At 44.0% G+C, this 25523-nt stretch overlaps 1 protein-coding gene across 3 annotated transcripts; it reads right to left on the bottom strand.

Moving 5' to 3' along the window:
• Positions 1-215: 215 nt before the first annotated feature.
• On the bottom strand, positions 216-18858 carry PRPF40A (pre-mRNA processing factor 40A). Of its 3 annotated transcripts, none has more exons than XM_088058855.1 (26): positions 18496-18858; positions 17020-17157; positions 15552-15632; positions 14226-14256; positions 13997-14019; positions 13143-13220; positions 12947-13057; positions 12006-12126; positions 11542-11566; positions 10292-10579; positions 8981-9089; positions 8646-8710; positions 7762-7926; positions 7355-7463; positions 6737-6887; positions 6489-6622; positions 6024-6138; positions 5814-5905; positions 5580-5696; positions 4937-5074; positions 3834-3929; positions 2810-2896; positions 2447-2704; positions 1506-1640; positions 1124-1246; positions 216-398 (listed from the first exon to the last, which is right to left on the bottom strand). In XM_088058855.1, exons 1-25 carry the CDS (start codon positions 18856-18858, stop codon positions 1154-1156), a joined length of 3123 nt encoding a protein of 1040 aa, XP_087914981.1. In that variant the 3' UTR covers positions 216-398; positions 1124-1153. The 3 variants fall into 3 exon arrangements, with proteins under 3 accessions (XP_087914981.1, XP_005519633.3, XP_087914980.1); XM_005519576.3 differs by having other exon boundaries at positions 216-1246; positions 2447-2508; positions 2608-2704; XM_088058854.1 differs by having other exon boundaries at positions 216-1246.
• Positions 18859-25523: the final 6665 nt, after the last annotated feature.

The following is a 25523-nucleotide window of genomic DNA, read 5'->3' as shown; positions in this document are numbered from 1 at the left end:
CGGGGTGTTCTTAAGGATTCTGAGCCTTTGCAACCTCCCCAGCCAGAAAATTCCCTGGATAAATGGATCCTTTGGCTGTTTATGCACTGGTAAAAGCGGTCAAAATTTGTGAAAAAATATTCCTGGAAAGGAATCTGAAGAGTCTTCAAGCAGCTTTTGTGAGTGATCCTGTGGCTCAGAGCTGTACAGAGTATTTAAGGAGAAATAAATACCAGTACATGCTAAAAGACAAGGTTTAATCAGCGATAAAAATGTACAAAAATATTCCAAGGACAGCGGCTTCCCAATTTTCTCACCGAGCAGGGCTGGGGGCACCTTCCTGAACGTGCTGGAAAACGGGGCTGGAGCTGCCTCCTCCTCCCTCCTCTGGGCCGTGCAGGTACATTCTGCAGCAGGTTCTTAAGGCAACACATGGAATTGTGTTTGACATTGCATTTTTATTCCTAAATTTTCCGAAGGGGAAGAGAAAAGGTGGAGAGAGAAACGCTGGAGTCACAGCCAGGGCTGGGCCGGGCTGGGATTTCGGGAATGCCGGGGTGGTTGTGTCCCAAACGCTCCCTCTGCTGGCACAGCGGGAGAATTCCCGTCCAGCACATTCCCAGGGATTTGGGATTGATGGGAGTTGGGACTTGGACACGGAATCAGTCTCGGACAAAAGCTGCAGTGCCAAACAACCCCAAAAGCCAAAGGGGTTTGCAGAACACATCAGGACGTGGATCCCTTACTCCTGCTGCCTTCCCAAAAAACCCCACCCAACCAAATCCACCAGTGACTGAAAACACCAGGAATTAAATTAGGAATTTTTTTCCTGAGGCTGAGCTGGGCTCTGCCCAGGCAGCCCAGGGTTGTTCCCTGCCTTGGGAAGGACACCGGGAAAGTGCTTGGGGACGCTGCTGCCACCTCCGTGTCCCCTCCAGGGGATCCCAGCCCCCATCCCGCCCCGCAGCTCCAGGCCAGGCACAGCTTTGCCCTCAGAATTCCATGGATTTTTTTTCTTTTTTTTTTTCTACTTTTGACTGGATTGAAGTGGTAAAAAACTAAAAGCCACCGTTGTTGTGGCCGTGGGCCACCGGCCACCGGCCCCAGGGCCTCGCCCACACAAGGCTTGGTTTTATTTTGCCACCTGTAAACATTTTTGGTATCAAGGATCTTCTCACTGATCTTCATCCAGCTGTTCCAAAAGAGTCCTCCTCTGTTTTTCCAGCTCCCCCTCACTGAGCTCGCTGCCAGAGGTATCCCAGTTTCCCTGTGGAGAGACAGGACAGTGCTCAGGATGGGATTTTCCAGGGAGGTTCCACCCTGGGAGCCTGGGCGGGGACACAGAGCCAGAGCTGTCTGCTCCGTGTCACTCAGCAACCCCAAAATCCACGTCTGGGAATGGCAAAGACCTCCAGGATCATCAAATCCAACCTCTGGCCTTTCCCAGAGCACAGCTACGGAGCTGCATCCAGCAGATCCTGCTGCCAGAGCCCCAAGCAGCGGGAGAAAAGGGAAGCAGAGCTTACGGAATCTTTTCCAGGCCGTTTTTTAGTGGGAGATTTATGCTTGGACTCGGATCTCTGTCTGGCTCTTTCCTTCTCGCTATCCCTCTCTCTTTCTTTCTTGTCCTTCTCTCGTTCCACGTCAGATTCTGGTGAATCCTGTGGGAAAAAACGGGAATAGTGAATATTAATGTTGAATATTTTAAAGTCCAAATTCCATTTAAAGAATCGTGGAATGATTTAAATTGGAATGGACCTAAAAATCTCATCCCATTCCACCCCTTCCTCTATCCCAGGGTGCTCCATGGACACTTCCAGGGATGGAGCAGCCACAGTTTTCCTCGCAGGGAAGAAGGGAAGCTCCTCCTGCTTTCCAGATCCTTCTGCTGCTCTTGTACAACTCCAAGCTTCCCACACAGCCCTGGCGCTCAGGAAGGAACAGGGAATGGCTTGGGATCCTCCCCACAGCAAAGGAGAACACCTGGACTGGCCAGGATAAATCCCAGGTTCCTCATGGAGTCCTTCCCATGGAGTTAAACCCTCCAAAATGCAGCACTTTGAAGTGGCTTTATTAGTAACATTAATTCCTAATATTATATTTGATAATATTAATAAATTTATTGTTAAAAATATTTCAGAAATATAAAATTTTATAATTTGTATAAATTTTAATACTTTTATAATATTAATTTTATAATATTTTAAATTTAATTATATTACTTTTAAAAATTTAACTATAAAATTTTATAATATTTTATATAAAAATTTTTAAAATAACGTTTTATAGTAGAATATTATAATATTAATTCCCAACATTAGGAATGCAGAACAGAAAATGATTATTTTGGCAATAAAATCCAACTCCAGCCTGATCCCAGTTTTTCCCTAAGGAAAATCCATCTGGGATTACAGCCAGCAGGTGCCAGGGTGTCCACAGCCAGTTTAAAAGGGAGTTTTTCACTTACAGACTTGTGCCTCCTCTTCTTGCTCTTCTTCTTGTGTTTTTTGGACTTCTTGTAACTCCTCTCTGCAGCACAGGGAGAAACAGAAACCCCAGGAATGAGGGGATAAATCCCAAAGGATAAAAGCACAGCTGCTTTAAAGGCAATCCCATCCCATCCCGTACCGGACTCGGCGCTGGAAGAACGCTCCGACACCGACCGCGATTCCGAGCGCTGCCGCTTCTTCTTGGAGTGGCTGTCGTCATCCTCGGACTCTGAGCCCTTCACACACAACCCACAGGGGCAGAATTCCAGTTAAAAACGGGAATTTCAGCAGGAATTAGTAGAGTGGGGAATGGCAGAGGGAGGGTTTTCAGGAATACTCACGGAGCGGGAACGGGAGCGCTTCCGGTGATGTTTTTTGGATTTCTTCGAATGTTTCTTGGTCTTGGAGTGGTGGTGTTGACACTCGTGCTGTGGGAAAGGCAAGGAGGGGAGAGCTCGGAATTCCAGCAGGGATTGGCCTTGGAAAAGTCCTAAAATCCCAGCTTGTTGCACCATGGGGAAGGACAACTTCCCTGGAGCAGGGTGCTTCAACCTTGGACAGTTCCAGGGATGGAGCAGTAAAACCTCACCAGCTCCTACAGGACATCCCAAAAAACTGATGGGATGTGTTTCCTCATCCACAAAAGCTGGGAAAGGTTCAAAATTCCATAAAATCACCACTGAATTTCAGAACCATCTCATCAGCTCCTACAGGACATCCCAAAGAATTGATGGGATGTTTTTCCTCCTCCACAAAAGTTGGGAAGGGTTCAAAATTCCATAAAATCAGCATTTAATGGGAGAGCCACCTCATCAGAGAAATCAGATGGGATCTCTCTCATCCACAAAAGCTGGGAAAGGTTCAAAATTCCATAAAATCACCACTGAATTTCAGAACCATCTCATCAGTGCCCACAGGACATCCCAAAGAACTGATGGGATGTTTTTCCTCATCCACAGAAGTTGGGAAGGGTTCAGAACTCCACAATCTTTATTTGGAACACCAAACCGTGGGCGCTGCTGCGATAACAGCAGCCAGGGCATGGAAAAACACCTGGATCCCCGAGGACCCGCTCCCTGGATCCCCACGGATCTGCTCCCTGGATCCCAGTTAAGCCTGGCCTAAATAAAGCCTTGCTGTGCCTCACTGGAAATGACAGAACTCAAAGGCAAAATTCCAGTTCCAGTTCTTCCAAACTGCAGGAAAAGGAACAAAAGCCCCAAGTGTGAGAGCTGAAAAATCAAATTTATCTCCTGTTGCTGCTTCATGGAAAAAATTCCAGTAAATCCTTCCCCTTCCCACCCAACTGAGGAGGAATTTTTCTTTTTTGTTGTCCAATGATTTCAAAAATAAAGGAATAATTACCTCAAGGACATGAAGGAAATCCTTAAATATCCTTTTCCTTTCAGATTCCAGGGTGATGTCTTCAAATGCCGGCTCCTTCACAAACCTGTCTCGGATCTGTCAGGAAAATTAATTCCATTAATGGCATTTCAAGTCATTAAATTATAAATTTATTAAAATGTTAGGATAGAATAAATGGAAAAAATAATAAAATGTAATATAGTCGTGATAATGGCAGTAAGAAATTATAAATTCAGTAAGGAATAATAATAAAAATTACAATAAATAATTGTAATAATTATTATAATTTATTATAATTATAATAATAAATATTAAAAAGGAGTAGCAAAGATAAAAAGGAATAATAAGAATAATAAGGCATAATAAAATAATGAGAAAAATAAGAAATGAAAGAAAAATATGAAAAATAACAAGAAATAATCAAAATAAGAAAACTAAAAATAGTGAAGAAATAAAAATAAAAGTAAGTATGAAGAAATAGCACAGGAAGAAAAATAAATAATAAAAAATAAGATAAGAAAAATAATAGGAAAAATTAAAAAATGAATATAATATAATAATAAAGAAAAAATTTAAAAAATAATTTTCTTCACCATCTGAAAAAGCCCCTGAACTGGCACAAGGCTAAACTTTTTGAATCCCAGATTTCCAATCAAATCCCAAATTTCCAGTGTTCAGGGAAGCTCTAACTCATGGAAACATGGGAGAATCCCACTGTTTTCCTGCACATTCCATTTAAGCTTAAAACCCCCCCAAACACTGATATATATTATCCTTGGAAAGGTTTTCCAGAGTATTTCACCCAGGCCAAAACTGACATTTTTAAATAATCCCAATTAACTTTGAGGAGTTTGTGGGATTTTTGTGGGGGATTTTCCCATTTCTTTTAGGATTTTTTTCATTTCAAAAGTCTCAGGATGAAGCTTTTCCCATCCAACTCCAAATTTTCCTGCAGAAACCACAGGATCTGACAGAATCCTGAAGTCAGCAGAACCAGGAAGAGCTTGGCGAAGACGGGGTTTTTTAGGGATTAGCAAGGACTTCTTTGGGAATTTGGGGATTTCTTTTTTTCCCCTTAAAATGTCAGGAATTCTCATCCTTACATCCTCCCAGACAGCATCCAGCTCGATGGGGGGGGTGGCTTGTTTCAACATGCTCTTGAAGGCCGATTCCTTCCTCTTCATCTTCCGTGCTTCCTCCTTTTCCCGCTCCCGTTCCCGCGCTTCCGCCTTCTCCAGCAGCTGGAATGGCAAAGAAAAGAACTCCATTTCTTGGGATTTCCTGATGGTTCACTCTCAGAGTCACTTGGAAACGTCAAATAAATGAATTCTTTTTCCTGTACTTAATTAATCAAAATAATTTGATTGTTTTATCAAAAATGAATGGATTATTTCTTTTCCAAGCACGGAATTGTTGTGGCTGAAAATCCAATGATGCAAAAATTACAGAACCACAGAAATCAGGACAAACAGGAGATCATCACTGAATTCCTATCCCACAATTCCACAAGTTTGGGAATGCTGACTGCTTGGATTAAGGTTTCTTTTTATTTTGGCTTTTTTTTTTTTATTTTATCTTTAACTGAGATCAGTTCGAGAACTCTAAATAACAGAAATATTCCTCAAATATTATGGGATTAGTTAGAAAATAAACCCCAATTCCTGTCTGGAGAAGGGATTTCCCATCCTAATCATCCAGATATCCCAATTAATTAATGAATTAATTAATGAATTAATTAATACTTACACTGTTGAAAGCCAGTTTGATATTCCCTGCATCCAACGTGGTGGCTCTTTTAGTGGAGCTGATGACGGTGACAAAATCCTCGAAGGAAGTATTCACTTCCACCACAAATCCTTTATCCTGGAAAAAACAGCTCCTTTGGCATGAGGGAAATCAGGAATTCCCTCAATTCCAAGGAAATCCCAGCTCCCTGGCACGGGAAATGTGGAATTCAGGGAGGAGCCGGGTAATCCTCACCTTTAAGATGTCTTTAATTATCTTTTTCTCATCGTGGTAACGAGCTTTTAAATCCTCCACGTAGAACTTGAACAGGTCCAGCGCTGTTGATCCTGAGGGAGGGTTTAGTTAAGCCACAGGTCAGGTTTAAGCCAAGAGCTGTTTTTGGGTGTTAAAAAATAGGAATCACTGGTGTGGCCGGCCCCAAATCCCGGGATTTTCCTTCCTTACCGGGCTGGCCGAGCATGCTGGTGAAGCGGATGTCGGAGCTGATGGCCGGGTACAATTCCATCCAGGAGGACATGGAATGTAACTGCCCATGCTCGTGCAGCTCGTCCAGAAACAGCTGGAAAGAAACAAGGGAAATGGGAATTTGGAGCCATTCCTCCTTGGTGCCAGCTGGGATGGATTGGCTTGGTAAGTGGAATTCCATTTTTGTTCCAATAGGATTGAAAAGTCATTTTTTTTAATGTTGTTCTTCCTGCTTTTCTCCGTCTCCAGCATTCCAGCTGCAGCTCCTCCCCATCCAGGCCCATTCCCTCTGATTTTTCCCTACTTTTCCAGCAGAGAAAATGCCACCTGAGGCTTTCAACACCCCCTTTAACCAACCCTGAGAAATACAAATAAAACAACCCACCTGGAATATCCCATGATATTCCATGACATTTTTAGGACAGAACCCCAAATTCCACCAACCTGGAAAGATTCCCTGTTTTTACGCTGCCTCCTCCTTTCCCTCAGCAAACTTTTCTGCTTCTCTTCCTCCTCCTCTTTCTCCAGGGCTCTGATATGTTCCTCGAAACAGATCAGGGCGTCCTCCTTATCCATGTCTAGAGAGAAAACAGGGAGAAAGGGAAAAAAGATTTAAAAAAAAAATTCAGGTTGTTCCTTCCAACTCAAGAATAATCCTGCTTCCCAAGGAACTGCAGAGCCCATGGACGTACTCTGGAGCTCCTCATCCTCGGCGAAGGTGGGGTTGTCCATGAGGTACTGCTGCGCCTCTGACCAGGTGGTGCAGTAGGTGACGTTGGCCATGTTATCCAGAATGTTCTTCAGAGCTTCCCAGTTCCTCTTCCGCAGCTGCTTGGCTTGTTCCTGAGGGGAAAAGTTGGGATTTTGGGCTCAGGTGGAGGTGGTTTGGATAGAAATGGAAGGTATCTGGTCTGTTGTCCAAGAAATGATGGAATTCATTTTGGGTTTATAGATTATCATGGAATTTTAGAGTGGTTTGGGTTGGAAGGGTCCGTAAAGCTCATCCCATTCCAACCTCCTGGACAGGGATTGGGCTGCTCCAAGCCCCATCCACCCTGGCTTTGAACACAAAACAACACAATTTTTATCATCCTCTTATTGTTTCACTAATTTACAATAAAATCCAATCATGTGATTGATTAAAATCCCCCAAAAATCCAACACAGGCTGAAATCAGCAGGAATAAATCCCAATAAACCCCAAAGCCTTCCCTAAAAGCTGCTGCTTGTCTGCCACAAAGCCTCCAGCACAGGTTTAAAGTGATTTAGGAAGAAGGGAGGAGATGTTGGATACACCTGAAGGGAATTTACCTTCTCCTTCTTGGACAGGAAGAACAAAACATCCTCATAAATCTCCAGCCGGTCCCGCTCGGATATGGCGTTCCACACTTCCATCTCCCCAAACATTTGTTCAGCTTTCCTGGGAAAAACAAATTCAAACCACACAACTCTTTATCTATTTATTGGTGACTGAAGGATCCATCGGTTCCCCAGAAAATCAGGGAATGTTGGACCAAGCTTTTATAGGAATTATCCTTCATTTTCCCTCTTGGAAAGTTTTTTTTTGTTTTTTTTTTGTTTTTTTGGTTTTTTTTGTATGAGATCTTTTTTAATTTATAGAAAGGAAGGAAAAAGCTAAAAGTGGAAGTTGCTGCCACTGCACAAGCAGTGCATCCCATCAGGATTTTTATCCCAGATTCCTGTCCCAAGTCTCTTACTTGTATCTGGTGGTGGATGTCATCTTCTCGTGGTTTTCCAGGAAGCGCTGGAAGGATTCCTTGGCTTCCTTGTACTTGGATCTGGCTTCTTCCTTCTCCTCCTTCTCTGTCTGAACTTTGTAGGCATTAAAGGCTTGCTTTTTCTCACTCAGTTTTGCCAAAGCACTTCCCAGGAAAGGAAAGGAAAGGAAAAAAACAATGTTATTTATAAATAAAAAAATCAGAAAAGGAAAATGAGGGAAAAAATTGAAAATTGTAAAAAAAAGGAAAACCAGGAAATAAAAGAACCAGAAAAGAAAGGAAAACCAGAAAAGGAAGGAGAATCAGAAAAGAAAGGAGAACCAGAAAAGAAAGGAGAACCAGAAAAAAATAGAAAATGAGAAAAAAAAGAAAATTGGAAAAAAGGAACAAAACTGGGGGGAAAAAAAGGAAGAAAATTGGGAAGAAACAAAGGAAAAAAAAAAGAAAAAACATCAGAAAACCAGAAAAAAAAATCAGGAAAAAAAAGAAAATTGGGGAAAAAAGAAGAAAATCAGGAAAATAAAGAAAATTGGGAAAAAAAATCAGGAAAAATAAAAGAAAAAAATAAAAATATATAAGAAAATCAAAACCAGAAAGCAAAAGGCAACAGGTTTGAATAATCCAGATTTGAGATAAAATTAATCTGAACATTTTAATCCCCAAATCAGCATGAAATACCAAGTTCCACACTTTTTCCCAATGAAAATTAAGCTGTTGGAAGCATTTCCTTAGGAAGGAAAGGAAGAAAATTCCCTGCTAGTGGCACTAAGTGCAGGAATATCTGTTGCTGACAGAACTTTGGAGTTTTGGGAAGTAAATTCCCTAAAAAAAGGTTTATTTGGAATTAAAGGAGAGCTCACTACCTGTATCTGGGGTCATTGATGATCATTTTCATGGCTTGCTCCCAGGAAGCATTGGATGGAACCCGCTGTGGAAACAGGAAATTATGGATTAATTAACATCCAACAAGGAATAACTCCTTCAAAACAGCCATGGGGAAAAGAAAAAAACATTTTATTTTTAAGCTAAAACAACATTTCATTGCAAGGTTCTCTTCTTGCATTTCCACAAGAGTGGGGAATTCTTCCCTGAAAAACCAAGTAAAACCTGGCGAATAAAATAGAAATAAAACCAGGTTTTGTACATCAATTAAACATTAATAATTGGTGAATAAAATATTAATAATTGGCCCAAGTACCTTTTCTTTTAACAGTTCTTTAAATGCTTGTTTGGCCTCTTCCTTTGTGTTCCACGTGTAGGTTTTTTTAACTGGTTGGGTCTCCTCATCCTCCTTCTTTGCAGCAGCACTAAAACAAAAAGAATTTTTATTATTTCAGCATTTTTTTTTGAAGTTAGAGGCACTGAAGAGTCAAAAACCACCACACAATGAGTTTTTAAAGCAGCAACTCAAAGCAAAAATAATAATTCATACAAAGCTTTTCCTTACTGGCACCACAACTATTGAAAACAAGATCAAAAAAAGGGAATTACTGAGGCAAAATATTTCCCTCCTGAAATTGGCTCCCTGCTGAAGTTATCTAGAAATTACCCCTAAAAAGATAATGCTGAAATTCAGCAGGAATATTAATATTCTATATAAAAATATAAAGAGAGGTGCCTAAAAATGGGCCTCTTCTCCTTAATTATGTCCTGCTGTCTAAAATCCCCCACAGCATTTCTTTTTTGAGCCCTAAAAATTAAAAAAAAAATTTAATTATAAAGTTAATTATAAAATTAATTATATTATAAAATTAATTATAATAATAAGTTAAAAAGTTGTAATTGTCCACGTAATAGATTTTTTCATTATTTAAAAAAAAAAAAAAAGGAATTATGGCTAGAACAGATAAAAATCCCTTTAATATTTTATTTTTTCCGGTGATAACCAATGGCATAGACTCACGGAAAAGGAACATAAAATAGGGAAGTTTTTAATGGCATCCTGGGAAATTTTTACAGATGTTGGAAAATTCATGGGATGTTCCTGTCACTGATGCTGCATAAATTATCATGGAATGGGGTGGGGTGGGAAGGGATCTTAAATCCCATCCATTCCTTGGCAGGGACACAATCCCAGGCTGCTCCCAGCCCCAGGAGGGCTTGGACACTGCCAGGGATCCAGGGATTCCTGGGAAATCTGTGCCAGGGCTTCATCCCCTTCCCAGGAATCCATTCCTTCCCAATCCCTGAGCTAAACCTGCCTTGCACCACCTTGAAGCCATTCCCTCTTGTCCTCTTGTCCTAAATGATTCATTCCCTTGAAGAACTGGCTTTAAGTGTGGTGCAGGTCTGTGGGAAGATCTCTGAGTTTGGGATGGCAATCATGGAATGGGTTGGGTGGGAAGGGACATTAAGGATCATCCCAATGCACCCCTGCCATGGGGACACCTCCCACTCTCCCAAGCCCCGCTTCCAGGGAAAGCTTCTCTGGGAATTGCAGCCGTGGCAGGGCAGGATTTCCCCCTGCTCTCCCATCCGAGCCGGCTGACCCCCATTCCCCGGCACTCACTCTCCCGATCCGTCCTGCTTGGCCGCCTCCTCCGTGTGGGCCGCGGCGTTGTCGGCGCTGCCGTCCTGCGCTCCGGGGGCGGCGCTGCCCGGGGCCTGCTCCTCGGCCGCGGCTGTGCCGGTCCCGTCCGCGTCCCCCGCGGCGGCGGCCGGAGCCGATTCCCCCTCAGGAGCGGCTCCCGTGGCAGCGGCCGCGGCGCTCTCGGCGGCCGGGACGGCGCCGGCCCCGCTCGGGGCGTCCGCGGCTGCGGCCGGAGCTGAGGCGGCGGCAGCGTCCTCCGGCTTCGTGCTGGGGACACAAACGGTAAATAAAGGGTGACCCGTGGGAGTGAGGAGACTGAGGGGAAAGGACGGCTCGGGGAAAAGCGAGGAGGCACAGACTCGGAAAAGGTTTATGGGAACTCGGGAAAAATGGGGTGGAAAAGGGGAAAAGGCCCGCAGGGAAAAAGGGTTGAAGGATCCCAGGAAAAAAGGGTTTGAAGAGACTCAGGGAAAGAGTTTGAAGAGCCTCAGGGAAAAAGAGTTGAAGGCTCCCAGGAAAAGGGGCTGGAAGAACCTCAGGAAAAAAAAGAGTTGAAAGGCTCTCAAGAAAAAAAGGGCTGAAGATCCTCAAGAAAAAGGGTTGAAGATCCTCAAGAAAAAGGGTTTGATGAGCCTCAGGAAAAGGGTTAAAAGGATAAAAGTGCAGAGTCAGGTGTTTAGGGTGAGTTAAAGACTTGCAAAAGGTTTAGAGGAACTCGGGAAAAATGGGGTGGAAGGCCCACAGGGGAAAAGGGAAAAAGGCCTGCAGGGAAAAAGGGTTGAAGGATCCCAGGAAAAAGGGTTTGAAAAGCCTCAGGAAAAAGAGTTTGAAGAGACTCGGGAAAAAGGGTTTGAAGGAACTCAGGAAAAAGGGTTTGAAGACTCCCAGGAAAAGGGGCTGGAAGACCCTCAGGAAAAAAAAATGGTTGAAAGGCTCTCAAGAAAAAAAGGGTTGAAGATCCTCAAGAAGAAGGGTTAGAAAACCTCAAGAAAAAAAGGGTTTGAAGGCCCTCAGGAAAAAAAGGCTGAAAGAACTTTTGGAAAAAAGGGTTTAAAGAACATGAGGAAAAAAGGGTGAAAGGACCTCAGGAAAAAGGGTTGAAGGATCCTAGGAAAGGTTGGGAAGGGCTGCAAGAAAAAGGTTTAAACTTCCTCAGGAAAGGTTTGAAGGCCCTCAGGAAAGGTTTGAAGGCCCTCAGGAAAAAAATAAGCATAATATTAAAAATGTACCTGTTTTCTTCAGCTTTAATCATTGCTAGAGAAAAAAAAAGGAGAAAAACAATTAAAATATAGCTTTAAAGTAATTAATATACACAGGAAGTTCTATTAATTCTTGATTTAATAAAAGCAAAGTTTTAAATATTTTTGTTACTATCAAAAATTTTAATGTTTGTGTCCTTTAAAGTCTGCAGTCGAGATTAAAATAAAGTTTAGAAACACTACAAAGGGAAGATTGGGGAATATAAAAATTATTTTTTGCTCTAAAAGAATTCTTTTCATTTGTAAAAAATTATAGTTCAAAGACCCAGAAAGAATGTCAGGGTCATTAAATAGAATTTTAAGAACGGCAATATTTAAATTACTGCTCCCTGCTCTTTTATTTTTTTACCCCCAGCTGATTTTGGTGCTATTAAAATAAATAATGTAATTAATTAATATATATTTATAGAAATACATGTCCAGCACCCTTTTACCTTCAAGATCCTCCAGCTCTTTGGGTTTTGCCCAGCGGGATTCCTTTGTTTGGGAATTGTAATAATAAGGCTTCCCAGAATCTGATTTATATTCCTTCCAGGGACACTTGGATAACAATTGCTGATGGAGAGAAAACAAAGATTTTCCAAGGAAAATCTCCTTTAGTAATTTCTTAAATAAAGATTCCTCCCCTCTTAATTATTCCTGCTCTTTAAACAAGCAATTAGGAGAATCATTAGGTGGGATAATCATGTGGCAAAAGGCTTGGGGTGTATTCAAGTTGCATTCCTGGAGCTCCTCCTTCCTCAAATTTCTTCCAATTAGGGAAAAAAAAATTAACAAAATTCCAAGTTTTCCCAGTTTTTTAACTTCTGGGTTTAGCTTTAAGGTTTATTTTCAGCTCTTAGCTACACACATGAAATATTCCTCAGGAAAACAGAAAAATTGGTTAAAAAGCAAAAATAAATCACATTGGATCAATTTGAGTTGATATTATCCAACAGGAAGAAACCAGGAAATACTCAGGAATTTGTTGTGCATTTTAAGAGCATTAATTTGACCAAAACAGTAATTTTTAGGAATTTTTTCTTCTCTAAATTGTTTCTCTACAACTTCTCTAAATAATAAAAATAAGACATAAAATAAAATATTTAATATTAATATTTTATATTTTATTTTTAAATTAATAAAATATTAAAAAATATATAAAAATATTTTTTTAAAAAATAAAAAAATTATCTAAAAAGGAGGAAAACAGAGGAATTTTGGCCACTTTGCACCCTCAGCTCCTCCCAGCGCAAGGAGAAGGATCCAAACATTTTAGGAACATTTTTTATGTTTGCTCCCATTGTTTCCAGCAGAATTCTCCCTGCTGCAGGTGTTAGGCTTGCAAATCCTCGTGTTCCCCCGAAATCCCAGAATTTATTTGGGATTGGGATACCTCAGCAGGGGTTTTGAGGTCATCTGGTTTCTCCCACGTGGACTGCTTGGTCTCAGTGTTGTAGTAATAAGTTCTTCCATCCGGGGATTTGTGCTCCGTCCACGTGGATTTCTGGGAAAATTCCAAGCCAAATTAAGAAGGGAGCAAAAAAAAAAAAAAATGGGATCAAAATCCATAAAAATAGTGGGATACAAACCTGCTTGGAGTGGTCCTCGCTGGCAGAGCTGGTGGTGGTGGAGCTTTGCTGGACTGTGGAGACCACGGGATGCGTCGTCTGAGGAGGAGACACAACAGGGCTTGGAAAATCCTCATTAATTGATTAATCCTCCTTAATTGCTGGGTTTCACCCAAATATCCTGAATTTTCCAGGTGGTTCAGCAGCACAGGAAAGGCAGGGGGCCAAAATCACACCTTAAGGCAGTTATTTGTCCCAAAAAAAACCCCATTTTTGGGAATGGACCTGTTCAATCCCACATTCCAGAGGGCCTAATTCCCAGTGGGAAGTGGAAGGGAAAGGCTCAGACTACAACTCCAAGTCAGAATTCCAGCAGCATTCCCTGTTCCCAAAACTTGAGGGAAACTTCAGGGAGATTCTGGGATCCTGAGCTCACTCACTCCCACCACACTTCCTGCTGCTTTCCCTGGCCAGTTTTCCTATGAATTCCCTGGAATCAGGGCTGTGGATCAATGATTGGATATGGCCGTGGAAAACTGGATTTCCTGATGCTCCCATGGCACATTATTTCAATGAGATGGAAATTGAAATAATTGAAATTGAAATACATGAAATAATTGAAATAATTGAAATTTAAATTGAAATAATTGAAATTTAAATTGAAATAATTGAAATAGAATAACTGAAATTGAAATAATGTGGAAATCACCTGTATTTCATCATTCTGTTGGGACAAAGCCCACAGATTTCAAGGAACAACCAAGGGGGAGGAAAAAATAAAAATAGAATTAAGGTTTTCCTTGAAATCCCTGAAACCAAGTTTGCCCCACACCACACTGGAATTCCAACCTTCTGGAATTGTGTTTTCCACATACCTGAGTTCCAGGAGGGGTCACACCTGAAAAAGAAATAATTCAAAATTAATAAAAGCTTTGGTTGCTTCATTTTTCTACAAATTTCTCCATGGAAAAAAAATGTCCTGGGCACTAATGGAGATTCCAGGAGTGAAATGCTCCATTCAACTTTAGGGAAAAGAGGAATTTTTTTCATGTTTCAGCTGATTTTGGTTCAATATTTTGAAATTCTAGTGAGTTGTTTACTCACCTACTTGGGCGTCCATGCTGTTCACTCCTGGCTGTAAAAATAATTCAATTAAAACAATTAATCATTTAAACAATTACATTTCAATAATTAATTACTGAGGGATTAAATCCTTAAAAAATCTAATATTCATTATCCAAACAAGGCCTTTCTGCCACAAAAGGCTCTAATTCCTTAAATAAGGATTCCTGTTTCCCTCTTAATTATTCCTGCTCCTTAAATAAGCAGTTAGGAGAATCATTAGGTGGGATAATCATGTGGCAAAAGGCTTGGGGTGTATTCAAGTAGCATTCCTGGAGCTCTTCCTTCCTCAAATTTCTTCCAATTAAGGAAAAAAATCAATAAAATTCCAAGTTTTCCCAGTTTTTTAACTTCTGGGTTTAGCTTTAAGGTTTATTTTCAGCTCTTAGCTACACACATGAAATATTCCTCAGGAAAACCGAAAAACTGGTTAAAAAGCAAAAATAAATCACATTGGATCAATTTGATTCGATATTATCCAACAGGAATAAACCAGGGGAATTCTCAGGAATTTATTCTGTATTTTAAGAGCATTAATTTGATCAAAATATGAATTTTTAATGTATTTTAAAAGCATTAATCTGACCAAAATACTGATTTTCAGCAATTTCACTGCTTCTAACCAGCACAGCAAAAGGTTGTGCTCAGCACTGCAGGAAATTCCAGAGGAATTTAGGGATTTAAATCTTCATGAATTAAAAAAAAATAAAAATAATTTGTTTCTACACTGAAATAGCTGGAACTGGTTGTAAGTGGATCTCTTAAAGTTGGACTAAATTTGATTTCATTTCAATTTTTTTCCCTCGGAGATTTCACCTCCATTTTAACTTTTCCCCTCTCTATTTCCACCCAAATAATTCCTCATTCCTTGAGGAATTTTTATACTCAACTGAATTTCGGGAATTTTTAACAAAAGTCTCTTTCTAATGGATTCAAATCTCTTTAATATTGAATTTAAACTCTTAAAAAAAAAAAAAATTCAGCTTGAGAGAGAAGAATCTCTTGGTCAGACAATTTAACAATCCAAGGTCATGGTGCCTCCTGCCAAACTCCAGGAAGTGAAGGATAAGGAATGAAACGAAAACTAAAAGGAATTTAAATAACTAAAATAATTAAAGGGAACTAAAAAGGAATAAAAAAAAAATCTTATTTTTATAATCATTCAAGAGCCACAGAAAACTCCACTGTAATGAAAATTACATTTAAAATTTCAATCCTTATTTTCTAATTAAAGAAAGCAAAGAGTAAATAACAGCAACTGCTGAAAAGAGGTTTTAAAAACTGAAATAAAAATGAAATTAAACTCACAGGAACCGTGGGCTGCATGGCAGCCTGGGACATGTGGGACATCATCATTCCAGGCATCACCGACTGCATCATTCCAGGCATCTGGAATTCAAGAGTGTTTTCCAGGAATTTTATCATTTTCTCAACACAAAATACAGTATTTGGATTTAAAAGCCATTATCTGATACTTCTTTTTCATTTAAAAAAAACTACCCCAAACGTCCCTCCCAGGTAACCAAAAATAAAATGGATTTGTGGGATTGTGATTCCCTTCATGGCATTCCCACTAAACTGGGATATTCCTATTAGGAATGACATGTCCAGATCCCAAAGCTGGACAAGAAATAACAATAAAATCCATTTAAAGTCCAAAGGAATGATATCAAATGATGTGGGATCTGATTCCATTGCTGAAATCCTCAGTGGAAGCAGGAAAAGCAAAGGTTGGGAATGATTCCTGAAGAATTCCAAGGAATGAATGAACAAAGGAAAGACAAACTCCATTTACCAGCTTTTTGCTCTCCATCTACCAAAAAGTCCTGAGCTGTTCCCTAAAATATGAAATATTGGGATATTCCCTGGCTAAGAGTGGGAATTGTGGAAAAGGAGTTACAAAAAAGCAGGGAAATCAAGCAGAATTTCTGTTTCACCTCCTAACGAACACACACAGTGCTAATGAGCCAAATCCTCCTCATTTTTAACAAATTCCCTGATTTTTACCCCAGGAGCTGCAAATCCCCACTGAAAAAATTCCAACCAAGCCTTTACACACTTAAAACTTCTCCCAGTTTAAGGAAAACGTGGATGCTGTGTGCAAGGAATTGCAAAGGAAGAGGAGTTTGGGCTGTTCCCAAAGGTTTCAATCCTTCTCTGCCATCCCTGCCTCTCTCCCATAATCCCAGGGAGCATCCCAAGGATCTTCAGCATTCCTGGGATACGGAAAGCCCCGAGGAGAGGGATTTCTTTAATCACAGAGCACACGGGGAATGTGATCACTGAGGAGAAAAGCTGCCAAAAGCAGTGGCTGTGTCACCTGCCAGGGCTTTTTCCAACCCCATGGCACCACAACAACGGGATACAGGGATTATAAACCAATCCCAAGGATCCAAGCAGGAATTCTGCAAAAATATTTCTTTATTTCTCCTCCTGCTGTAATGTTCATGTGTTGGATGTAGGAATTGGCCGAGAATTAAAGAAACTTGAAGTCCCAAGCCAAACTTATTCCTTCAAAATCTGCTTCCAAAAAACCTTTCATAAATCCCAAACTATGGATTTGTAGTTTAAATAATTTTAATAAAAATTTATCTTTAAAGTTAGAGGCACATCAATTACCAGTTCTCATCCCAATTTCTAATTAAAGTTCCAGAGGTTCACCAACTCCCTGCTCCCCATGAGAAGAGCTTTAACCTGGATAAAATCCCTGGAATTACTGGCATTTCCCCACCTCAGGGATCACCATGGGAATGAAATGATGCTGGAATTGCCTTACCTGCCCCATTGGGGGTCCTCCCATGGGGGGCATCATCTGAGGCATCATCCCGTGGGGAACTGGGGGCATGTTGGGGGGTCTCTGTCCCATGGGGTGCATCCCCATGGGGGGGTAGTGCGGCATTCCAGGGTGTCCCATCTGGAAAACACCAACAGCCAGGCAAACTCAGCACAAACACACTCATCAGAGGCAATAAAGAAGATCCCTTTCTTGTTTTTTTTTTCTTTTTTAAATTATTCAAACACTTGAAGAACTTTCTGGTCCAGACAGATGTGACAGCTCTGAGAGAACCTGAAGATAAACCCTGGTCAGAATTTCCCTTTGGAAAACACATTTAGCAGGGAGAAAAAAAAAAAAATCAAATTACTGAGCACAGAATGCCAGAATTTGGGACCTTGAAGTTCCTCCAGTTCCACCCTCTGGGACACTCTGCACTATCCTAACCTGACCTTGAACACTTCCAGGGATGGAGCAGCCTGGAATTCCATCCCAGGGCCTCCCCACCCTCACAGGGAAGGATTTCTCTCTCACTTCCCTAACTCTACCACCTTTCAGTCCAAAACCAGTTTTCCAATGATTTTTTTCTTATCCCAGAAGACTCCCTGGGGCTGGGAATTGCACAAAGAAACCACAAGCAGCTAAAGAGCTTTGAAAATTCTGGACAGAACACTTGACTTTTCTCAATCACATCCCCTCACAGCAGTGACAGCTCCTACTTCCCAAGTCCCAGGTAATTCCAGGTGCAACAGTGCTTCCTAAAAGTCTCCTCTGCCCCTTGCCAGAGTTTTCTTTACTTTCAGAGGAACCTGCCACCCTGGTGCTGTCACCAGTTGTGGAGAGTGAGAAAATCCCACCCAAGCCTCCCTTCCTCCAGGCTGAGCCCACTTCCCAGCTCTGGGATCCAGTGTGCCCTAGGGGACATCAGGAAGAGCATTCCCAGCAGGTCAGGGAGTGATCCTGCCCCTCTGCTCAGCCCTGGGAGGCACCTCTGGGGTGATCATGCCCCAGGGGATCCCTGCTCTGGGGTGTTGTGTCCAGCTCTGGATCCTCAGCACAGCAGGGACAGGAGTTCCTGGGGCTGAGGAAGGGCCTGGAGCAGCTCCGTGCCCAGGAGAGGCTGAGGGAGCTGGGGCTGCTCAGCCTGGAGAGGAGCCCCAGCTGAGAGGGGCCCTCAGCCCTGGCTGTCCCCAGGTGTCCCCCGGGTGTCCCTGTGTGCAGGGAGGGCTCCGAGCGGGGCCCAGCAATGGCACCAGAGGTACGGCCGGGGGCTGATGCCCAGGAAGTCCCAGCTGTACATGACAACAACTTCCTCCTTGTGCGGGTGACAGCTGCCCGGAGAGAGTCTGGCGTCTCCCTCAGTGGGGGTACCCAGAACCGCCTGGCCACAACCCCGAGCCACGGGACGCCCATCCCACCCAACCCCGGCTCGGGGAGGCGGCTCCATCACCCGCACCCCCAGCCCGGGCCCGCACTCACCATGAGGGAGCCGCGGTCGACGCCGCCGGGCCGCATGGCGGGGCTGAGCAGGGAGCCGCCGCAGCGGCCCAGGAGGCGCCCGCGCAGCGGCGGCCGCGGGGCCGCGGGCCCGAAGGGCAGCAGCGGCTCGGGGTCCCCGCGGGGCGGGAGCAGCGGTGCCAGCAGGCTGACGGGCTTCCCCGCCGGCCAATCGGGCCGCGCCGCCAGCCGCGCGCTCTTCGGCGATTGGTCGGCGCCCGAGCCCCCCCGGCGCACGGCGTCGCCCGGCGTCAGCTGCATGAGGGGCGGCGGCTTCGGCAGCGAGAACGGCAGCGGCTGCGGGGAGGCGGCGGCGGCCGCGGCCGTGGAGTCCCCGCCGGACATGGCGGCGGCGAGCGGCGGGGCCCCGCCGCGCGGGGCTGGCGCGGGCGGCTGCCGGGAGCGCGGGGCGCGGAGCGTAGCGGCGGCGGCGGCGGCCGAGCGCGAGGCCCGCCGGGAAACAGCTCACGTGGGACCGGGGCGGTGCGCGACGAGCCGGGCGGTACCAACGGCGCCGGAAAGAGGGGGGACTTCCCTCTCCAGCGTTCCAGCTCGGCGTTCGAGCCGAGCGGGAGGGGGAGGTAGATCTCCCCTCAGCCGTGCTGCGGGTGGTACGCGCCGGGTTGGTGCTCGCCCCCCCCGGGGCGGTGCGGGTGGTACGGGCCGAGTGCGGCCGGGAGGCGCCCGGGCCCAGTGGTTGGTGCCGCTGAGGGGGGGCGCCCGCCATGGCGGGCGGGGGGATCCGCTGGCACCGGGAATGTCCCGCCGGCACCGGGAATGTCCCGCCGGCACCGGGAATATCCCGCCGGCACCGGGAATATCCCGCTGGGAAGGCACCCACAGGCATCAGCCCGTCCCACTCCTGCACCTGCACGGCCCCATAATCCCCCCTGGGCCTGAGGGCCGCGTCCAAGCGCTCCGGGAGCTGTGGCAGCCCTGAGGCCTCGGGCACTTCCAGGGATCCAGGGGCAGCCACAGCTTCTCTGGGAATTCCCATTCCGGGGTCTTCCAGCCAGGAATTCCTTCCCAATATCCCACCCATCCCTGCCCTCCGGCCGTGGGAAGCAATTCCCTTTATCCTGTCCCTCCAGGGCCTTGGAAAAAAGGCCAGAAAAGGAGAAGTGAAAACAGAAACAATGTTAAAGCTCAGTGTAACTTCAGCTGGATTTGTCTAAAATGTATCTCTTGGTTTTCCAGGGAAAATTAACATCCTGGTGTTTTCCTTGCACAAATCCTGCCAAGGTTTTGCTGTGGAGGAAAGAGTGAATTGGTTAAATCAAGGTAAAATTGTGTAAAAATAAAATTGTGTATGGCCTAAAATCGCTTCCCGTCAACCAAATCACTGGCAGAGATGTGTTTGATAGATTTGGGAATCTTGGTTTAAAATCCAAAATCCACCCGAATAAAGTGGGAGAAGGGCTGGGAAAGTGAGGAAATAAATTCCCAGCCACGTGTAATTTGGTTTTTTTACCACTTCACACCAAGTTTAGGTGGGATGGAGCCAGTCCCACACAGCAGAGGGCTGGGAATTCTGTGGGATAAACTGAATTGAAGTGGGAATTCCAAAGGGGAATGACTCTGGAGATGCAGGGAATGATCTCTGCTCCCTCAGGAATTCCTTGAGGGAATTTGGGAGCCTGGAAAACTCAGGATCTGGGGGAATTCCTATTTTTAAGCATTTAAAATATTTAAATATTTTAAACATTTAAATATTTTCCTGCTCCCAGCATTGTGTGTCCCGTTATCCTTGGGTAGAGGGGATCTTCAGGGATGTGGATTTTATTTTACCACGATATTCCTGCATTTCCAAACCCTTCCAAACACCCAATTTTGCATTTTGGGGGTACAGATATTTAATAAATCACTCAGCTGCAGCAAGGCAGGAGCTGCTTTGGCTCAGCTGATGGAAAAATTGAGATAAATGGGATAAAAATCCCTGCAATAATCCCACCCTTGCATCCTCTAAACACCATCCCTGACCCCTCTTCCTGAGCCTAAAGAATTCTCTGAATCCACACAAAAAGGATTAACTGGGTTTTTCTGCCGTGATCAAGAAGTGAAATTAAAATTTAAATTGATTTTTAATTTGATTTCTTGTTTTTTAAGCACAGCTGCCTAAAATCAGTCTAAATAAAGTGAATTTATTGACATTTTTCTGATTTTTTTTTAAAGCTTTTTTTTTGTGGTTTTACAGAAAATTTTGATAGAGCATCCAATCCTTCACTCTTCTTCCTGATCCTGGAGGAAACTCCTGGTTTTTAATCTGGATTTCCAAATAGAATTTGTTGAAAATAAAAAGAATTCTGAAATAAAAAGAAGGGAAATACAAATTCTGAAGCAGAGAATTTTGAAATAAAAATTCTGAAATAAAACTTCAGAAATAAAAACTCTGAGCTGAAAATTCCGAAATAGAGAATTTTGAAATAAAATTTCTGGGATAAAAAATCTGGAATAAAACTTCTGAAATAAAAACTCTGAGCTGGAAATTCTGAAATATAAATTCAGAAATGCAAACCCTGCAATAAAAAAAAAAATCCTGAGACAAAAATCCCGAAAGAAAAAAGAAATCAGAGATACAAATTCTGAAACCCTGAAATGAAAAATCTGAAATGCAAATTCTGGAATACAGGAAATTTTTTTTCAGGACAATGAGCCCTGGAATTCCTTTTCCATGGAATTTTAACTTTTAGCTGGAATATATTTATCAGGTGATCTCTTTTCTCTTAGAAAAATTCCTTTATTTCCTATAAATTCAATATCAAATCGCTCTCAGGTGTTTCCTAGCCAGAGACGGATTTCTTTTGGAAAAGCAGAGAATTCCAGGAGAATTCCCGGAGTGGCCAGCAGGGAGAGGCCTTGCCCATGGAATCTGTCGGGCAGGGAAGCTCCCAGCTTGTCCCGGGATTCCTGAATCAACTGGGGAAGGACAAAGCTTTCCAAGAGATTTTTCATTCCCAATCCCTTTGGAATTCTATGATTCCTGGGAAAAGCCACTTTGGTTTATTGGAGCTGGGTTAGAGTCAACTTGGCAAGCACATTCCAGGAGAATTCCACATCTCATTCCAGGAGAGAATTCCACATCTCATTCCAGGAGAATTCCACATCTCATTCCAGGAGAGAATTCCACATCTCATTCCAGGAGAGAATTCCACATCTCATTCCAGGAGAGAATTCCACATCTCATTCCAGGAGAGAATTCCACATCTCATTCCAGGAGAGAATTCCACATCTGATTCCAGGAGAGAATTCCACATCTGATTCCAGGAGAGAATTCCACATCTGATTCCAGGAGAGAATTCCACATCTGATTCCAGGAGAGAATTCCACATCTCATTCCAGGAGAGAATTCCCCATCTCATTCCAGGACAATCTGGATCCTCTGATGCAGGTAAAGCGTCGCTCTGAGCATTCCCAATCCCAGAAATCCCAGCGGGATGCAGCGGGAAGCCGGGGCTGCTTTTCCTTGGCTGGCTTTTCCCGGCAGCTCCGCCTGGGGCAGACGTGGCTGCGCTGCTTTTCCATTAGAGCTCATAAGTTATTGAAGAATTGCGGAGATTTGGGGTTTTAAAGTGCATCTGCGGGGGGGTGGGGCTCTCCTCTCCTCCCAGGGAGCGGCAGGATGGCTGAATCCATGGATTCAGCGCCTCTCCCTTTGGAAAACAGCCGCAGGGAGCTTTCCCTCCTATCCCTCAATCATTTTTTTGCCATTATTTCTCCCTCTGATAAATTTCTTTCTTCACTTTTTAGCCCTTGAAAATCAAATTTTTCAGGGGTGAATTTTCCTTGTAAACCTGTATTTTCCTTATAAATTTCCTGTGGGATTGGGTTTTCTGGGTGCTGCGGTATTCCCTACTGGAATGTGTTATCCCAGGCGTGCTCTGCTCCCGCTTTTCATCCCAGAAAACGTCACCAGCACAATACAGGGGAAAGTAAAAATAATAAATCCAAGTTTCTTTTTTTTTCCTGGGAAAGAAAAAAAAAAAGTCTGAATCTGAGGATTAAGAATTCCTAGGGAATGTTCCATGTGATGGAAACAGTGGGAATTCCTCTGGAAATGAGGTGTCACCTCTGGAAGGGTCTGGAATGTCTCTGGAGCAGCTTCCAGGAGATCCATCTGGGGGAATTTGGGAGCCTGGAAAATTCAGGATCTGGGGGAATTCCTGTTTTTAAACCGCTCAGGAAGGTGAGAATTTGAGGGATGGGCTCCATGAGGAGCAGCACATCCCAAATCCAGCGCCAGAGGAAGGATGGGAGGCAGCTGGAGCAAAACCAGGCCAAAATACAAAGGAAAAAGTGGGAAAATTCCAAAAATAAACTGACATTCCCTTTGGATACCCCCTGGCCTACAGGAATTCTCACTCCAAGAGGGATAATTTGAACTTTGTGCAATACATATCAAACTTTTCCCACCTGATTTGCCCTCCGGGAGAATCCCGGTTAAACCCTGCCGCACCTCACGTGCCTAATCCCGGATTTCCATGGTTAACAAGGGATTTGATCCTAAAGAATTGCGGCTCCCACCTTATTGTTTCCATCTGCTTGTTGTTTTCCATAAAAATCACGCCCCGGAGCAGAGATCAGTAATATTTCTGCCCTGATCCCGCTGCTGCGAAGCCGATGAATTCATGGATTTAGGAGAAATAATCCCGATTTCATTAGCAGCAAGTGCCAGAAATAAAAACGGGCTCCAGACTATTGGTGGAAAAAAAAAAAACAAATCCCGGAGTCGTAAGAGAGGATTAAAATTGGAAAGATAAAAAATCTCTCCAGAGAAATGTTGAAAAGCCAGGAGAGTGGTGACAGCTGCTTCCCAGAATCCAGCTCTCCAGAGGCACTGGGGATTCGGGAGGGAAATGTGGGGAAGAGGTGGGGGGAGCAGGGTGTGGAGAAATCCCGGTAAAACAGCTCTGGATCAGCTGGAATTGTTGTTTTCCCAGTTTGGAGCCGCCTGGGATGTGCCCTAAGGCTGGAGATAAAAGCGTGGGGATCAAGGGAAACGAGCCACAGTTGATTCCCAGCTCCTGGGAAGAGGAGAGGGATAATGGCCATTCCCTGTTCCTGGGGATCTCTCCCAGCAGGAGGGGAACAAAGGTGGATTTTCCAGGGAGTGTCGGGTGGGATTGAAGAGTTGGGATGAACACCCTGAGGGGGGATATTTGGGAATAGCTGTGGCCATCAGCTGCTCCAGATCCAGGAGTGGCCTCTCCCTCAGGAAGGCAAATCCTTGGTGACAAATCCTCTGGAATGCTTTTCCCTCCTTATTTCTTCATTTCCCTCCCCTTCTTCCTCTTTTACTAAACCTTATTCCACTTCTGGAGTTCATTCCATAGAATCCCACACTGGTTTGGGCTGGGTGAGACCTTTAGTCCCATCCCATGGATCCCATCCCATTCCATCCCATGGATCCCATCCCGTGGATCCCATCCATTCCCAGCCCATCCCATCCCATCCCATCCCATCCCATCCCATCCCATCCCATCCCATCCCATCCCATCCCATCCCATCCCATCCCAGCCCAGCCCAGCCCAGCCCAGCCCAGCCCAGCCCATCCCATCCCATACCAGTCAGCCCATCCCATGGATCCCATGGATCCCATCCCATGGATCCCATCCCATTCCATCCCATGGATCCCATCCCGTGGATCCCATCCCATTGATCCCATCCCATCCCATCCCATCCCATCCCATCCCAGCCCATCCCATCCCATCCCATCCCATCCCATCCCAGGCTGCTCCCAGCCCTGTTCAGCCCAACTTTGGGCACTGCCAGGGATCCAGGGAAGCTTCTCTGGGAATTCCAGCCAGGAATTCCCGATATCCCATCCCTGGCTGCCCTCTGGAAGCAGGAGCCATTCCCTGTGTCCTGTCCCTCATCCCCAGTCAGCTCACGGGCTCCAGGATGAGAACACACCGCGCTCTAATCGCGTTTTGCATCCCAATTAAAAAATCCAATTATATCCAATGCCTTTAAACGAGGCTCAGGAATTGAAAACTTCCTCGGGAGCTCGGCCTGGAGCAGAGGAGCTTGGAGCTGACCCAGATGTGACATTCCAGGGCCTGAGGGGCTCCAGGAGAGCTGGAGAGGGACTGGGGACAAGGGATGGAGGGACAGGAGCCAGGGAATGGCTCCCAGTGCCAGAGGGCAGCGATGGGTGGGATATTGGGAATTGGGAATTCCTGGCTGGAATTCCCAGAGCAGCTGTGGCTGCCCCTGGATGTTCCCCAGGCCAGGCTGGACATTGGGGCTTGGAGCAGCCTGGGATAGGAGGAGGTGTCTAAACACAAAGCTGGAATATTTCTCTTCCACACGACAAAATTCCAAACCCTCAGGATATTTCCTGCTTCTCCAGGTTTTATTTTCACACTGGTTTGGAGATGCAGGGAGAAGAAGACAAAACCAATTTCCAATTAAAATGGGATGAAATCCAGTCATTTCTCCTCACTTCTCCTTCTGTTTAACTCCCACCCCATACAAATCAGCAATTTTGGGTTCCTCTCTTCGGATCCTCGGTAATATTTGTACAGCTCTCTTTTATTTCCTAAAATAAAAATCCCTACAAAAATTTTATTTCCTAAAAATTCCCACAGGGCTCAAATTATTTAGGAATTTTTATTGGATTCAGTCAAAACAGGTTTGCTCTTCTATCTGATTTGAGGAGTTTCTCTTCCCTCTGTTTTTTTTATAAAACCTGGAGTTGGAATTCCAGATATTTGCAGGCTGGAGTAAATTCCAAAATTAATTACACCAAGGATACAAAAAAAAGTTTGGACAAAAGCTAAAATTGCTGCTGTGTTATTGTGCATTAAAATTTCATATATTTTAACGTTGTTTAGAATTTAAACTAAATAATTGCAGAAGGAATTATTGGGGGAGGTTTTTGTCTTCACTTTCCCTGCAGTATTTTTCCCTGGAAAATCAAGCCTCCAACCCTGTGTGGAATGGCATTTGTCTCAATTTCCTTATATATAAATATAGATATAAATATAAATATAAATATAGATATAAATAAA

This window comes from Pseudopodoces humilis, chromosome 8 (genome assembly GCF_049639895.1).
Source record: "Pseudopodoces humilis isolate 2021_Gansu_Grassland_sample_001 chromosome 8, ASM4963989v1, whole genome shotgun sequence".
Classification (NCBI taxonomy): domain Eukaryota; kingdom Metazoa; phylum Chordata; class Aves; order Passeriformes; family Paridae; genus Pseudopodoces; species Pseudopodoces humilis.
The sequence above is the reverse complement of the archived record's forward strand: the minus strand, read 5'-3'. Positions and strand labels throughout refer to the sequence as shown.

Coding starts and splice junctions, on each gene's coding strand:
- PRPF40A (XM_088058854.1), bottom strand. CDS start 18,858: ATGTCCGGCGGGGACTCCACGGCCGCGGCCGCCGCCGCCTCCCCGCAG. Junction 3,930..4,936: donor TGGATGCTGTCTGGGAGGAT/GTAAGGATGAGA, acceptor TTTTCCTGACAG/ATCCGAGACAGGTTTGTGAA. Junction 1,247..1,505: donor AACGGCCTGGAAAAGATTCC/GTAAGCTCTGCT, acceptor GTCTCTCCACAG/GGAAACTGGGATACCTCTGG.